Here is a 17,498-nt window from a genome sequence, read left to right on the forward strand (position 1 = left end):
TTTCCCAGAATATAAAAGGGAAAGACACCAGCTGCCTCCCCTTTTCAGTCAAAGGTAGCAGGTCTTAAGGTGAACCAGTTCACAAGCAGCACATAATACATAATTCAGCATGACCAGTATCGTCTGTAGACCTGTTGTGATTGTGGACTTTAACCGAAACAATGATCTGGAACTTGTAGCAGTGGGCGTCGTCTCAGATCTAGGTCCTTGTTGTTGTGATTGGCTGCATGAAGGTGGCTGGAGAGCCAGCGTGAAGTCCTGGCAGAGCGGCTCTGGCAGACGGCACTAAGTGGGTGCTTCTGGTATGCTGACCTGTACACAGTCAGCGACGGGAGGCGTGACTGCTGCTTCTCCAAACGGTGCTTTGTGGACTGCAGCGCGCCAGAGTTGGCTGTGAACGAACACAGGGAGGAGAAAGTTAACTGCCATGTTACTGCAGCCATTAATTACACTGGTGACTGATCTGGAACAAGGAAAGGCATCTGGGGCCACACAGATTTAATTGTTCATGAGCACAACTGCTGATGTGTCTGCTCCATGCAAAATTTAATTCGCTTAAGTGTGTTGCTCGACACTCATAGTGCCGCTGCCTGGATGGTTTAATTTATCATTTCCTGTGTATAATCTGTACCTCCGGGCAGTGGTGGCGTGGCATTTAAACTGTGGTCCTTCACTCTGGGTTAATTCATTGCAATTGGCTACGAGGAGAAGAGAATAAAAGTTATATGCTCAGCTTGATTTCAGAGCCATAAAAACAAACTCCCAGTCAGAATTTTTAATAGACTCAGATATGAGCTTCAGCCAGCAGCGTGTCAGAGTTGAGTCTGGAGTCGCCGGCGCTCAAGTTTAAGTTGGGTCAGAAGAGTCCAAGTCCAATCCCCCCGACCTTAGGATTCACAAAGAAGACTGCTGTTTCTCTTCAAGCTATTAACTTCTGACCTGTATGAACTCAGACTGACCATGTGGGACCTTTTGAATGTGTATATTTATATGCATTTCATTCATTAACAGTAGATTCAGACTGATTCTGTCTTCAGATTTAAATCATCAATGACAGTACAGCACTGTGCATAATGCAGAAATACATGCTGCTGAAACTGAATACTCCTTTTCTACATCTTCCAAGTCCAAGTGCACTAAATACTCAAGTAGTATCGGTTATCTGTAAAGTTTCATCTGAATAAGAATAACTAGATTATAACAAGACAGTTCTCTCTTTTTTACCTTGATGACAAACCTCCTGCAATCTTCTTCAGGAGAGTCATGTGATGTTGTTCTGACGTGTCTGTTAGCTGATTTATAGAGGCGTGGTTGTCCTACCTGAAACAGCAGCACGACTATGCCCCCTGTTGTCTGACAGTCCTGGGACAGCAACCAAGGTGTGCAACAGCATGTTAAGTATAACTGAAATGATAAAATACGACTTCAGTTAACTTAATTGTTTTCTTTCTTCTTTTTTTTTTAAGTTTCCGCAACTCAAATTTATTAGTTACATTTTTTCATATTTTTTCATATTTTTCTCTTTTACTCCCTTGTTACTTGCCACTTCACGAAGCATTTTTGAGTGTGTGGAGACTTACACTGTGACATTGATGACGTCATATGCAGCATCCCTCTGTACCCTCAAAAGTTATTTGGACATGGATAATAACTCAATAAAATGAAACCACATATAATTAAAACAACATTAATCATTTGATAATTCAATAATTAATTGTTGGTTCAACTAAATAGCTGGTTTTGAGTGCTGTACCATTAAAGCTGGGGTTGGTATTCAGATTGCTCTGACAAGCAAAAGAATTGACATTGACATAATGACATTTAGTAAGTCCTGCAGAAAAGGTATATGTATTGTAGCGTCCATCCGGACGCTGTAGGGATGGCGAACCGAGTCGTGAACATGTTGAGCTTGACTAACCTGTCACTGTCAGCTGTGATCACGCCGGCCAACAAAGCAACAATAAATGTTTGAATAAATGATAAACTTCTCCTCTCCCCGCTCGCACACTCTACGTACATCTCTCCTGATGCCTTCACTAACTTTCAACACTGTAGGAATTATGAACATCTACACTGAACATGTTTAACAAACAGTAGAGTTGTTACAGTATTATATGTATTATAACTTTTCTCCTGATATGGTGTCACCAGTACAACTGGATAATGCTAGCATGACAGTTATGAGAACTAACAATAGCCATGTTTGTTTGTGTTTTTAACTTTCACTATGATAATGTTTTGGTGAGGACCGGTTTTGAATCAGTCACTATCATATGGTCGCGGGGGCGTCGTTTTGGATGAGCTCCGAGGGGAGGGGGGCGGGGTTAGACGGAGTCCTGAGGAAATGCTACATTCAAACTCATGCTAGTTTTCCGTGACTACCAACCCTAGCTTTAATGGGTATGAGTTAGAAGTACTGTTCGGGTTTACAGTGCAGTCCATGATGGGGTTTTCTTTCTCGCAGTGGTCTGAAATGTCTTATTTTTAGATTTTCTTGACATTTCTTTCTCACACTCTTTTCTGTGTTCATTCCTCCATGAGTGCAAAATATCCTGCCTGTTTCACCGATGTACATTTTGTTGCAGTGGAGGCATGGAATTTCATAAAATACGTCACTCTTTCTTACAACCAAACCTCTATAAATCAGCTGACAGACACATCACAATGACTGCAGGAAGTTTGTAGTCGAAACTGTAGACTTTACAATTAATGGACGTAGTATCTGTGACGTCACCCATCTGTTTCTGGAGCGCTGTTTGTAAGCCAATCGGTGGCGAGAGCCATATTGAAAATGCTGAGATCAACCTAACTTCTGTTGAGCTAGTGTGATGTAAAGAGGCTGGCTTTGAGCCTCCTCACCAAAAGCTAGTGTTACCGCCTGTCAGTCAAGTCATGTCCATAAATGGGCAAAACTCTTAATCTCAATATCTTCTAAACTGTTGCGTTTAACTGAACTGGCTTGTTGGATTACCACCGCTCTGAATGAGACTCCTTACTGCACGATTCATCCACAGGGGGCGCCAAAATCCACACAAACTGAAAGATCCTAACAGTATTTTATTAATTGTTTCCTCTTTGATGTGACAGCTTCGGTATTTCAATGCTGTCTTCTTTATCTGTCGTATCATGGGAGTGACTCGATTCAGGAAACTCAAGAAACAAACTTTAAAAACGTCCCAGTTAAGATCTTCCCCCTGTAATCCAGCCTGAATCCTCTTTGATCCAGATAAAAGCAAGATTGGATTACCCGATCGAATTCAATTATGTAATCCTCTTCCTTTTGAACAACCTGATTTCAGGGATTTAGTCCAACTCAGCTTTATTCCAAGCAGAATACTTTCGACAGCTGGGCCCAGGAGATAACTAAATCTACAATTTAGCATGTCAAAGAATCGTCCAAAATCAAAATTCTCAACTCCAGATGAGATCCAGAGAGCCTCACTCGTGCCTTGGATGCCTGTGATGGTCTCCCGTCTGGTTTCCCTGTAAAGCCAGGAAGCAAACTTGAGCTCATTCAGAAGGCTGATTTCTGAACCGAGTGAAACAATGTCCTGTTTTAAATCTTTAATTCGACTTCCAGTTACTGACAAGACGGATAGATTTATAAGTTCTGATGCTCGTTAAACTCTTTGAATAGCAGAAACTCTGAAGGAAACTTTCAGAGTGCAGTCGGTTGGTAAAATTTCAACTTGAACCACTTACAACGAAAAACTCAGTTGTTCATCCGTGCCTTTATTTAATATGAATGAATCTAATGTGGGGAGTTTTAGCTGGTTATAAAACTCAGTCTCACAGTAAGAGCCAGTAGAGATGGGATCAGCAGAAAGAAAAGACACACTGCTTAGTCCACAGACATGGCCAAAATCAAGTTTTAAGTCCCTCACAGCTGCTTTAATGGAGTAATTCATACTTTTTCATTTTAATTCAAGCAGTGAACGCCAAATAACTGCTCTGTAATCTGCTCTATCTGACTTGGCCCTACTTCTTGTCACTGAAAATGGCATTTTAACGCCTCTCTGCATATGTAAAGCACTCTGAATTCCCTTTGTGTGTTTGAAACGTGCTGTATAAATAAAGCTGCGATGCCTTGCTGCGCCTTACCAGAAATTGGCCGTTCAGACCTTTCAAGCTGCCATGTCAAGCTGCCGGGATGGCAGGGTCGCAGAGTGGGCAAAGCATTGTTGTGCCTGCGCCCGTAGCTGTCTTCATACTGTGTGACCGGGTAATGCGAGGGTGCTGGGCCATCGTGGGCAAATAGCAGCTTGGATGGAAGCCCCTGAAAGACAATACAGTAGTCTCAGTGTAGCTGTATATACTGGCCTTGAGTGGATTAAGATATAGAGGGCATGACCTGCTCTTTTACAATAATCTTCAAAGGCTGACTATGTGACAGCAGCAAATTGCTTTAACTAGCCTTTAAGTGCCTGGTAGGAGTGATGATTTTACAGATTTTTCATGACTGCTGAGTGCGACCGGAAACTTGCTTCATAAAGAGTTTTATCTCAAGTCCTTATCTTGGCCGTCAATATTATGCAGAGGTGGCCTGGATCTGGAGAGGAAAGCCCTGACTCGCAGGCCTGTGACAGGCATTCAATTGGTGTTAATGCCGTGAATGAGCAGTTAAAGGCTGACCTCAGCTCTCAGCAGGGCAGATCTTCTCTCAGAGATGTCTGGCTTGAAGTCCCAGTGGGGCCGGAAGTCGACACGACTTGTGCTGTTGGCTATCTCTGGCTCCTGAGTGAACTGTGTCGAACAGAAAAAAACAGACATGGCAGAGAGGAGTGAGGAAGAGGAGGGGGGTATACAGGGGACTTGAGCAATGAGCCCAGCACAAAGGATCAGCAAAGCTCACACTTCACTATTGATCCGCTCTGTTGTACGGTATTTCTTAAGTCATTTCTCCCCTCAGATCCTGATCCAGCAGCCCATGGCTGCACCTCACGTCAATGCAATTAGTCTTCAGCTCGAGCCTCTCCCAGCAGGAGGCTGTGCTGATGTAGCTGAACTCAGCCTGCCTAATCACTCTGCTATAGATTTGACTACCAACTGAGGTGCTACAAAACCCTTGGCAGGCTGCCACCGGTGTGGCGTTATGTTTTGGATCCTCTGAATATTAAGGCCTGGATTGTCTGTGTTCTCACAATCAAGTGAAGTTGCATGCTGAAATGTACTGTGAGGACTTTAAACTGCTCATAAAACAGACTCAATTTAATACTGGAGCCTTTAAATGACCTACAAAAGCAAAATAGACCATCAGCCAGACGGCTGGCTGTATCTTCAAAGTTATTTTTAAGCCTGTCACTGCTGCCACCAGGTCAGATCCTGGCAAAGTAATACATCATGCACACTGAAAGAGTCTTTGTTCAGATGTTTTTCTGCAAAGTTTCACAGTCAGTAGCTTAGAACCAGTTAAAAGGAAGCAGGAGAGTTTTCTTTAGACGACTGTAGTTTATGCATATACAGGAAAGGATCTGTACAGATATAAAACCTGTCACTCTGTCCACAGAGGTTTCCTGACATCAACAGACAATAAAAGCTCCTCACAGCTGCTGTCAGTGAAACTATCTCATTTAGATACCAACATGAATGAAGTCTGTATCTGTAATGGAAGGAGTTGCAGATTATTTAGATGTCTTAATTGCATGATTTTACACAATTGCTTTTCCTTGTTTTTTAGTGCGTTGCAAACAGAACACACGCCAGGACAGAGACCAGACAACAACGCTCGTCCTCCATGTTTGATTGTCTTCCTCTCACCTTTGTCTGAACACACTAGATGAATCAATGAGACCTTTAGACCACACACTTAACATTTGTGGTGATGATTTCACTGTAGGGATTCCAGGGAGATCACAGAAACGTGCCTGATTAAGATCTAAAAGTATTCTTGTGGGTGTGTGGCCAGCCTGAGTAACATTAAAGCTACTGTGAGGAACTTTCAGTGAATGTTGTTTGGTAGGAACCTACTTCTTGTTTCGCAACTGGTTTGTCCCTGTGCATGTCATCTTTAATCTTGCTTCTTTTTAGCAGTTACTCACTTTGAATCTCTATCTTTGCTTCCAACTCTTGATCATTTCCTGAAATGTTCAGATTGAGCAGCATGTGTGAACACAAGCAGTTACATTTTTCAGCCCGAATATAACCAGACTTCCTGCTGGCAACCCAGTAAAATTTCCACAAGAAGTCGGGTGAGCCAATGTTTTAAAAGTCAGCAAATTTCACCACAAGAGTGTGTGTGAAGGATACAAAGCTGCTTCCTGCTTCTCTCTGCTCACCAGCCTGTTCTTTTCCACTTGTTTGTTGATGCTGTGAATAAGTCAGATTACATGTAAGGCAAAAAACTGTCATCATAGCTTCAGACTCTGCCCTGTTGGATAAGTTGTAAACATTACACAGTGACTACCGCCGCATCCTTTTCACATCGTGTCCTGCCTCCTGAGACCCCCAGAGAAATATCCTGAAATTTTCAACAAGTTTCCAGGAGTGCGTCTGTGAACGGACCCAATGGCTGTTTTTGCAGCGTGCAGTTAATTACTTTGTGTGACACTGACACTGCAGCAGCAGAGGTTTCAGTCATAAAAAATGCATGCCTTTAGGTCGCATAAACACAGATCTGAGAGAGGACAGTGGTAGTAAAAACAGAGATAGACTGCCTGTGGTTTTCTGCTCTGAAGTTTGGAACTAAAGATATATAAATTGAATACATTAATGAAATCAAAATATTACTTTGCATGAAATGTATTGCCAAAAACCCCAAAACTACAATGATACAGATCATAAAAAAAACATTTGGTGACGCTGCTTTCAGCCATTATGCTCCTAAAGTATGGGGCAGCCTGCCAGTGGATCTGAGGGGAGCTGGAGATAATGAGACTTTTAAACGTAAACTAAAAACATATTTATTCAGTCTGGCTTTTATGTAGGGTTTAACAATTGTATTACTTACCCTTACTTTTATATTAATTTTAAATGTTACTTTATTTTTTATTAATTTTAACTGTTTATTTTATTTTCATTTATTTATTTATTTTCATTTATCTACTCACTTTTATTGATATTTTTAGCCTTAATTTTATTTTCAACTCTTATCCTTACCCTTTTAACATTTATTTATTTTAAGTATTTATATTCTTAATATTTATTTGACGTTTTAACTTATTTTAATTCCACATATTTTATTGTTGTCGGTGTGCATTAGTCTCTATCTTCAATTAATCAATCAATCAGACTTTTTTTTTTAAAAAGGCTTTTCATACAATGACATTGCAACACAAAGTGCTGTACATAAAAACAACTTAAAATAAAATAAATTAAGAAAAAGATATAAAAAGACCCCCCCATCCTAATCCCATCCCTAGCCCCGACCCCAAACCCACCCCACAATCCTAAGGTTAATAACAAAATATGTGCAACAATAATAATAAAAAACTATAAAAATAAAATAAATAAATAAAATAAAAAATAAGTTCCTGAATGAACTGAAGAAATGCTCTAAACACAACTCAACACAGGAAATTCAACTCACCAAAATAAAATACATTTCCATGATAATAAAACACTAAAATATCAAACCATTATAGGAAAATAAGATCCTATACTTAAAAAATAAAATACATAAGTACATAAATAAATAAAATGGAATAAAAGGGATTTTAAAATCCATTTTTGTTTAATTCATATGTCTTGCCATTATTTTATTTCTGCTTCTTTCTTGTTTTCAGTCGCTGTAAAGCACTTTAAATTGCATTTGATTTGTATGAAAGATGTCATATAAATAAAGCTGGATTGATAAATGCATGATTTGTACCTGGAGTCTGTCTTCAGCCCAGTTGCCCACCATCACCTTGCTCCCGTACTTCTGTTCTATCTTCCAGCCAGGTTGGGCCCATTTATCCGGCTCTGTGCATGCTCCCTTCATGCTCTACCTGGTGTCAAACACCCCTAACAAGAGAACCTGAAAGTCTGTAAGGATGTTGTCTGCATGTAGGTGCATGTACCTGGCTCCATAACTGCACAGACCGTGGAGTGGAGGGGAAATAGAGAAGCTTTGTTGCTATAGAGACAGCAAACACAGAAAGAGTAGGCAGGCTGAGTATCGTGGAAGCAAACGGGAGATGTCTTACATCTGTGCTAACAAAGAAATACTTCCTCTATGGCGCGGGCATGACATTTGCCTTTTAGCAGCATACTCCATATTGTTAAACTGGTGCCAGAAATTGTTTTCAGACTTTGTGTCCTCGGGCTGCTTTTCACTGTTGGAATAAATCAGTTTCTGTTTAAAGATTTGTGTGGGTTTTTAGTCCTGTGTGAACAATATACTTTTTATGAAGAAGAAATCTCTGCCACTGGAGGCCAGTTCTGTTTATTAAAATGTGAAACGAGATGGAAAGTAGAATATAGCGCATTGTGTGTAATGCTGTTTATGATCTTTACAGTGCTTTTATAAAACTAGTGACACTACCAACAACCTGCACTGCTGAGGAGAAGAAGAGCCAGCCCCAGTTTAAGATGTTAAACCAGGGCTACCATGAAATTTACAGTACAACCATGTGGTGACAACCCTCCAGAGTCCAGGAGCTGGAAGGAATCCCTCCGTACATCATCCTCAAAGGTGAGGATGAAGATTCAATCAATCAATCTTTATTTGTATAGCACTAAATCACAACAAACGTTACCTCAAACAGAGCAGGTCTAGACCGTACTCTATGTTCTATTATTAACAAAGACCCAACATCAAGACAGGATAAGATCCACTCCCATCTTGCAGACAGGACTCACTCTGATCTCATCTTAATCCACCATGAGCAGAGCACTTTGCAGCATTTAGCAAGTTACAGAAGCAAGGACAAACTTCCTTTCACAGGCAGAAACCTCCAGCAGGACCAGACTCATGTTAGACACATATCTGCTGAGACTGAATAAAACGGCAGATCCTGTATATGTCCCAGTCGGCAAAACGTAGGAGAAACCATGTGCAGACAAATAAAGAACTAATTAGAAAATAATAAAAGGTACAAACAAAACTTACTAGGATGCCCAAGAAACTAAATCCCAAAGAAAACACTCACAATATAATATTTGTTTACTTTTCTTCCTTTGTTAATTGTGTTTTTTTTCACTATGTCTCATGCTTTGCATTCTTTATTCCTTGTGTATGGATTTTCTCTTTTCTTTCTTAGTTCGGTGTTCCCTGTTTTATTTTGTAGTTCTTGCGTATCTGGTGTAATAATATATTATATATAATATCTGGTGTTTACTTCCTGTCCTCTCCTTCCAATTTGATTGCACCCTCATTAGTAGCACATGTGTCTCGTTATCTCACCTGTGTCTGTCTCTCACTCTCACTTCAGTGTTACGTCATCCTGTGTCCCAGTGTCCTTTTGTTTCCAGTGGATTTGTTTAAGTAAGTTTTATTTTATCTGCTGTTGTTTTTTGTCAATTCAAACTTCATGTTAGTTTGCACTTTGGGTCCTCCTCTTTTTGTTTTGCTTAAACATGACAGAATAAGACAAGAACTTTACCTCAGTGACATCACCCACTAGATTTTAAAAGGTGTCATGAAGACCAAAGATCCTAGCAATACATATTGATCTGGCCAAAGTTCAGTATGTAGTATGCAGTATAAGAACAGGATCAAAATCTGCAGAATGCCAAATATGTCGTTCTGATTCAAGAACATTTCTCAGTACGCATCTGACCAGTCTTCCTCACGTACTGTTTCCCACAATGCACAGTGCTAACGTTTAATAGGTGCTGTGAAAATTATTAAATTCCATATAAACCACTTCTTAACTTTTTAAATCACAAGTGATGCTAAAGAAGCAGTTTCGCTATCAGTTTGGCCGTTGTTTACTTCTGCTTCCCGAAACCAGAAATCCAGCGACGTCTGGCCCAGCGTACTGCAACACAGATCCAACAGAACAGTCATACTCCATACCACCTTCAAACGCAGTAAGCTGTACGTAGTGCATACTACATTTGTAGGTAGTATGTAGCAGGTGCTAGCCATAGTGTTCACCATTTTGGAAATACTGACTCCAGTTTACTTATGGCTAAAGCCAGTAAAGAAGAGGAGTTGAGGCCAATTGATAAAGGCATATTAATACGGGTTCTAATGGGGTTTATTGGCTTTAAGAGCCAGACTCAAGTGGACACTTGAGCAACTGCAGTTTTTGCACTTCTGCATTGGCTTCATTGGTGCATTAAAATTAGAAACTTTAAAGCTGTATGGAACATGTATAATGATGGATTTGGTCTCTAAAGTTGATTTCTCTAACTGTACGTGGGTTTTGATTTTTATTGAGTATTATTACAAGCTTTGTCAGGCTATCTGCTGGACAATACCTCAGTCAAAAACATCACCGCCTTTTGGAGAGTTTTTAATGCACGTGAAGGACAAATAACAAGGATTTCTTCACAGTTTTTGCACTAAAAGACTTTTCAAGGAGTGAGTGTATCATTGATATGCACTAAAAGGAAGGCTTCTGGCGTCTATACTCACTGTGTTTGTTACCTGTCACTATATTTCTGACAGTAAATTAAATCCAGCTTCTAATGCATGGGGATCAGGAGTGATGTCGGCTTTTACAACACTTTGTCCTGCAGTGATGTAAAGAGTATGGATTCTAGGTGGCTTGGTACATGTTGTTCACCTGCTGCTTGCTCCACCAACAGAGATTTGGGGGGACAAGCAGTAAATCCACTCTGTTCTACAAGCTGTCTTAGCTTTTTCAGTCCAACAAAATAAACAAATCTAGTCGACTACAATCACAAATAGAATCTCATTCTGTGGGAAAAAGCAATCTAGCTCATTAGTAAGCTTCTGACTTAGCCATGGTCACAGTCTGTATGGCTTTTGATTATTTGGCGTCTGCAGACCCCGTGTTCCTCTCCAGGGCCACTCTCTAGTGCAAATATGGTCACTTCTGGCACCAGAAAGCCAACATGGTAGCAGCCAAAATGCCAAAATTGAGGCTTCAAAAAGGCAGTCAACTAACCAGTGGGTGATGTCACATTGGCCGGGGCCATTATTTGAGCAGTCAATGTTCTAAAGCAGCTTTGATAGCTAGTACACCTCCCCATTACATTCTGGGGTTTGGTGCTCACAGTAACCCCTTGTGAGGCACCCAGGAGGCAGGTTTGAAGGGTAGAGCCTCCTTTCATAGCGTGGCCGTAGCTCAGTGGGGACATGGTAGCCTTCCAACACAACCTGGCAAACAGAAATGTCTCCATTGAGGTACTGCAGGAAACAGAACGCCATCCGGCCACTGAACAATATGGGCACAGCATGATTTTGCTGGTATGAGGGCAGGTTGAAATCTGCCTTCTGCAGGGCTGGGTGGGTGAGGACCTGAGCGCAGGGGAACAGCAGATGTCGCTCCTCTCTGCTTGCCAGCCTTTGGCACAGTGCTGCTGCCAGGTTAGCCTCCGTGCTGTCCCCTCCGACTGCCACTCCGCGCGACTCCATGCTGAACTCGGCCTCAGCCACATTCAGGAAGCGACACGTCACTGTCCCACAATCGTCCAGCTGGGCAGGGTACCTGTGCTCAGGGGCTAATTGGTACCTGAGGGGGATGAGAGGGAGGAAGGAGGGACAATATGTTCAGTTTTGGCTCTGGATGGAAAAAACAAGTTTGGGGTACTTGTGTGCAACCTGGAAAAAGTTTAAGTATCCAACAGGAGTGTCAGACTCCTTGGCAATATGGTCACAGATGCAGTAACAGAATGTGGTCACAGTTAGCAGAGCAGCATGGTAAGAAAAAGACATGAAATGGTATTTATTTGAAGGTAACCAGAAACTATAGATAGAACATGATGATTTCTGTCTCTCTCTACCTGTACTCATCTCACAGCCTTTTATATCTGACAATATACTGATGTGTTTGAGTCAAAAAACATTTACTCATATCCAGAGACAGTATTTCATTTAAGCATGTTTTAATCGTGCAAACATCACTGTGCCTCACCTTGTCTGGATATTGTAATTTATAGCCTAGTTAGCTCATTTTCAGGTACTAATTTCTTTGCAGATACTTAACATTGAAATTTTGAGGATCATAAAAAAGTGATAAATTGTTTAAAATCAAACTACCCAACATTCATTAATGAGTCGGACAAAAGCACAACTAGGATATGATGAACATTGAAATAAAGTATGTGCAATATAGGCCCTTCTCCTTTGGAATCATCTACCAGTCAGATTCCAAGAGGCAGACACCCTCTCTACTTTTAAGAGTAGGCTTTGAACTTTCCTTTTTAATAAAGCTTATAGTTAGAGCAGGTTTAGGCTTGGACCAGCTCTTAGTTATGCTGCTATAGGCTTAGACCGCCAAGGAAACTATTCTTCCCTCTCTTTATATAGTCATGTCCCCTTAAAGTCACTAACCACATGTCTTCCTGAGAGTTCTTGAGCTCCCTTGTCTCATAGTTTCTCCTACAGACTGCCTGCTGACGTGGACCTGCCTGACTGACTGCTACAACTGTAAGTAAGTCTAACCTTTATCATCACTAATATAATGCTTTTTAGGTTAAAGTTAATCTTGAACTGATAGACTCCTGCTGCTGTAATTGACATTATCATTCCTACCCCCATTAACTTCATTATAATTGCAAATGCTCATATTGCACCTGCTGACTTTCATTATTAGTCAGTATCATCACTTAACTGTTGCTGTAAATAGTACAGTCATTTATGTGTACTTTTGTGCTCTATCCATCTTTCTCTCTCTCTTTCTGCATCCTCCTCTATCCCCTTTCATTACCAACACAGTCTCACCAGATGTGTGTCTAACATGAGTCTGGTTCTGCTCGAGGTTTCTGCCTGTTAAAGGAAGTTTGTCCTTGTCACCGTAACTTGCTTGATGCAGCAAAGATGAGATAGATTTATATCTTATCTTGATGTTAGGTCTTCTTAAAAATATGAGTACGGTGTAGACCTGCTCATTTTTTGAAGTCTCTTGAGGTTACATTTGACATGAATCTGTGCTACATAAACAAAGATTAATGGACCCATTGACTGATTGATTGATTGACTGATCGTAGACAGCACACATTAAAGACGTCCAGTTCACTGACAAAACTCTAGCCTAATGGGGGAACTTGTTCAACTCCCAATAAAGATCTAAAGAAGCTTTAGAGGAGTAATTTACATTACAAATAAAAACTAGTTTAATATAGTTTTTTTTTGCATCATATAATCTTGTAAATACATTTTGCAAATGACAACTATGGGGATAAAAACTTGAAAGTCTCCTGCAGGGACATCATCCCTATTTATTAAGCTAACCTAAAGTTCAAGTGTTACAGAGACAATTCAAATAATAAGAGACAAACAGAGACTTCCATAGAGGCCAAGTAGCACTCTAACCAACACAGGTGTGTTACCAAACATAGTCACTGAGTGTTTTAACATTAAAGTCGTTGTAAAATTGTAAAGATCAGCAGAAAACAATCTGATTTTGTATTCCTGTACCGCCTAAAACCCTGTAAACAAGACTGTTGCTGAAGCTGCAATGCACTGAGGGTATGTACACTTTCAATAGAAGATAAATAAAAACATCAGGTCTGTCATGTGCATGAAACAAATGAAAACAGGTTAAAAAGCATTGAATCAAATATGTAGACTCTGTAGGATCTGGTTTTCTCAGGAGAGAAACCACAGAGAAAATGTTCAATATATATTTCATGATGGGTAAAGTCAGAGCAAAAGTTATTCTCCCTTAGAAACTATATTTATTATGACAACATCAAAGACAGGGAACATATGACCTTGCCTTTTCCTGTACCTTTGTCTGCTACATCTTATCTAAACTGTCTCTGATCAAAGCTTTATCATTTGCTGGAGGACAAAGAAAGGACAGCCGTCTTTGACAAGGGCATGAAAGAGACAAGTTGCTTGTATTTCTCGCACAAGCAGAGCTTCCATTTCTTTCATGGTATGCGTAATGTTAAGTTGATGATACAGATTGTTCATTATCACAGATACAACACATGAAATAATAAGCGTGGACAATTCCTAGAGATGCCACAGTTGCTACGCTGACAAACAAGCCATGAACCATGTGCAGTTTCCCACTATTTGCAACCCCGCGAGGAATGTCTGAATTCATCAGCTCAGAGTACACAAGTCCAATTACCAGGAGGAGGAAGGCTGCAACAAGAGCAGCAAAGCCAATTATTAAAATAGCTGAGCGCATGTCCATGATGTTGCTGGTGTGCCCGGCTGAAGGTAAGTCATTAGGAGTAAATGTTTTATCTACCTGCTCTCAGCGTCTCTCCACCCCTCCCACGTTTGTGTGCAATGCAGTTTGACCTTGGTTTCACTTAATGACATGTTTGGCTGCCTGTTGCCAGGAAAACATTGTTATATCCCTCTCCATATTTCATGCGTGTGCAGTCAAGGTAATCTCTCCCAGAGAAGTAAAATGTGACATATTGGTCTTCTAATGGAGCAGTTTTAATTACTCTTACATTTCAATGGTACTCATTATGTTGCCTTGAATCTCTGGCAATACTTTATTGATATTTGAAGGTTGTTGTGTTTGCTCTCATCACACAGAAAACGCACGGCTTCTTACAGCTCCCTCCCGGCACAGAATGGCATTTTTTTTTGTTTGCTGTCAGGAGGAAAATGTTGAGAGATGCTCCCTCACAGCTGAGGAAATCCTTATCTGAACTTTCACTGTTGATCTGTAGATGGCAGTGATAGCATGGAGGATGAATGCACAGCGTCCTCTGAAATACACTCTATTTACATTTACAGATTTGGCACGCAGCCTGAACCCGTTTGACCCTCGCTGTAACATAAATCTTTGAATGTTTTTCATGCTTTTGCAAAACCCACTCATTTAAATTCAATTACACTTGAGCTGAGAACACTTGAACACAATCCTCCAATGCAGCTTGACTTTCGGGTTCACATTTTGCAAATCTCTGAAATTTTCCAAAATGAAGACAGCATCTGGAGCCGTGTTTGTCTCTGTGTTGTTAAGCAGCCCCCGAGAGCCTCTCTGCCTTCTCTAAGTAGCTGAGCCCTGCACAAAGCAACCATTGTGAAGCTGCTCTTTAAACCCATCCCGGTTTGCTCAAAAAAAGCCCTGCATTCAGCAATACCCAGTAAAAAACACAGCGCCAGGGCCAAAAATCACAGACTGGAATCTTGTCTGAGGCCCATGAATTCACAGGATTTGTTTAGGAGGTATTCATGCAGTTTTTTCTGTTGGTCACACTGCCGAGCGTCTGAGACTGGGCTGACCTATTTCCCTAATTGCACTGTCACACACAGAACGATATAGTGCGCTTCAAAAATACTGTTTCCACAACAAATTGGGTTCAGACAACGGATGTGGGTTTTTTGCACAGAGCGGACCGTTACAAATGTGGGACAGACTGTGCCGCATCACATTCGCAGAGATAGAAACGCTTTTGTGCTTTCAAAACAAAAGTCAATGTTTGCTGTATGGTCGTGGTGTAATCTAGAGTTGACTTTCATGTGTGGTAGGAAGCTGTTACATGAGAGCTGGTGCAAATGCACACAGCAGATGTCATTATGAGGCCAATAGAAAGATAATCATGACAGTTGTTCTTCATTTCTTCTTTTGTGACCCTCTTTCAATCCATCTCTCATTGTGAGGTTACTTGTTTTGGAGGGGGGGTTACTGTTGTGGTTTCAACCGTCAGGATTCTCAGCTGTGTGTTTGTTTTTAGTGCTAAGCTAATTATTTGTTTGTTTGCTTATTTGTTTAACTTAATTAATAGGAGGGCGGAGAAAGGGTTAGTCGATGAGGCCTCTCAGTCACCTCCATGAAGCTGCTGACCAAACGTCCCCCCCTGTGGAAGAGTGAAAGAGACAGATTAAAAGGAGACAACATGTTGAGTTGTAATTACAAAATCAGCCCTTATTAAAAGACACAAGTGTAATGAGGAACAAATGTAACAGGAAGATTGTCTGACACTTGAACTCTCTATTTCAAAATGAGGAAGAACAATGAATTTCCACCAGGTGCGACTGAAAACAGACACTTATAAGACGTCATATAAGTTGCCTGTTACTTTTCAAAGGAAGCTGAAGCTCTTTGGAAAATGTCGACTGCCTTTTCCGCATGACAGCTAGCCTACCTGATGTTATGCAGCAGGTCCTGTTTGTAAGATAAGCTGGGCTCTAAGCAACAGCTGCACACTGAGGACAATAGACACGTGCAGACGAATCTCGATGAACACTGACTCACTGTGCATAAGAGATATTGTAGTGTAAGTTATTGGATGGGCATATCCTGAGACAAATAAGTGTTGCAAGCATGTTGCATTGTTTTGGTATTTCAATTGGTTAAAACCAGGATAGGATTTGTTCAAAACCTCGACTATTTTTTTAGGTTTTACAGTTATATATTTGGACTTAGGACACAAAGCTAGAAAACAGAACAACCCTGGTTAAAACAGGACGTACGGTCACGCTACTTTTGCACTATTGTAAGCTTTAGGCGTACTATATTTTGTCAAGCTGTGCTGTCCGTTAAGGGAGGGGAGGTCTGGAACAAAATACCGGTCGCAATAAGGGAATGCCCCACTTACCCCACATTCACAACCCATCTGAAACCATGGCTCAAGACACAGCAGGTCTGTAACCACTCATCTGTATCTATTGCTGTCTCTCTTTCCCTTTGTGTGTGTGTGTGTGTGTGTGTGTGTGTGTGTGTATGTGTGTCTGTGTGTATGTGTGTATGTGTGTGTGTGTGTGTGTGTGTGTGTGTGTGTGTGTGTGTGTGTGTGTGTGTGTGTGTGTGTTATCTTACAGGTTTAATGTATGCATTTTAACTTGTGAGATATTCTGATATGTTGGTCCATGTTTAGATGGTCCAACTCAGGAGATATTACTTGATTATGCTGCACAGCACTTTGATGCGTTTACTTGCCCTTTTGTATAACTTATATGAGCTCTTGTGATGTATTGTTGTTTTCTTTGTCATGCTATCATGATGCACTGTTTCCATGAATTCTGTTTTGACCTGCCGGGACTACTGATAAAAATTAGCCTTATGGCTAACTCTGGCATATTTAAATTGATGCAACCCTGAAATGTTCATTAATATGCACTGTCCCTTTAAATTAAATAAATAAATAAATAAATAAATAAATAAATAAATGTCATAGGAAAGTCACTTTGGAATTTGAGTTAAGGTTCAAATATCTTATTATATGTTAACTATTTACATACAAGTTTATTTAAGTTATCATTTGTGTATTTATGATGTTGTGATTATTTCTACAGCGTCTTCTAGTTGAGATCAAAATATGTTCAAATTACTTCTGTGGTTCTAATTACATTTACCTGGAGCTCGGTCATCCTAGACTCTCATTGGTTGGTTTTGTGACATGTGATAGAGTGACAAGGAAGTGTTGTTATACTGATCCAGTGTGGCTAAAGTAAAGTGCTTTATAGAACATTATCCGTCTCCATCCTGCTGTTTCTGATTAACAGTGATCACATCGAACCCTCACGT

General features: G+C 40.6%; 2 protein-coding genes across 7 annotated transcripts in view; one reads left to right on the forward strand and one right to left on the reverse strand.

The window, feature by feature from the left end:
• On the reverse strand, positions 1-9,476 carry c1h1orf158 (chromosome 1 C1orf158 homolog). Its single transcript, XM_034682801.1, has 6 exons — positions 9,323-9,476; positions 7,808-8,053; positions 4,633-4,743; positions 4,102-4,276; positions 1,321-1,404; positions 1-391 (listed from the first exon to the last, which is right to left on the reverse strand). Exons 2-6 carry the CDS (start codon positions 7,916-7,918, stop codon positions 150-152), a joined length of 723 nt encoding a protein of 240 aa, XP_034538692.1. The 5' UTR covers positions 7,919-8,053; positions 9,323-9,476; the 3' UTR covers positions 1-149.
• Positions 9,288-17,498, forward strand: part of dhrs3b (dehydrogenase/reductase (SDR family) member 3b) — a 26,033-nt gene continuing 17,822 nt past the window's right edge. The window contains exons 1-2 of one of the 6 annotated variants that reach the window (XM_034682758.1): positions 9,288-9,403; positions 12,428-12,485. In XM_034682758.1, the coding sequence (XP_034538649.1) occupies positions 9,304-9,403; positions 12,428-12,485 (158 nt within the window). In that variant the 5' untranslated portion in view covers positions 9,288-9,303. The remainder of the gene's footprint in view (positions 9,404-12,427; positions 12,486-17,498) is intronic. The other 5 variants (XM_034682764.1, XM_034682780.1, XM_034682772.1 and 2 more) reach the window with 5 other exon arrangements.

Source organism: Notolabrus celidotus, chromosome 1 (assembly GCF_009762535.1).
Source record: "Notolabrus celidotus isolate fNotCel1 chromosome 1, fNotCel1.pri, whole genome shotgun sequence".
Taxonomy (NCBI): domain Eukaryota; kingdom Metazoa; phylum Chordata; class Actinopteri; order Labriformes; family Labridae; genus Notolabrus; species Notolabrus celidotus.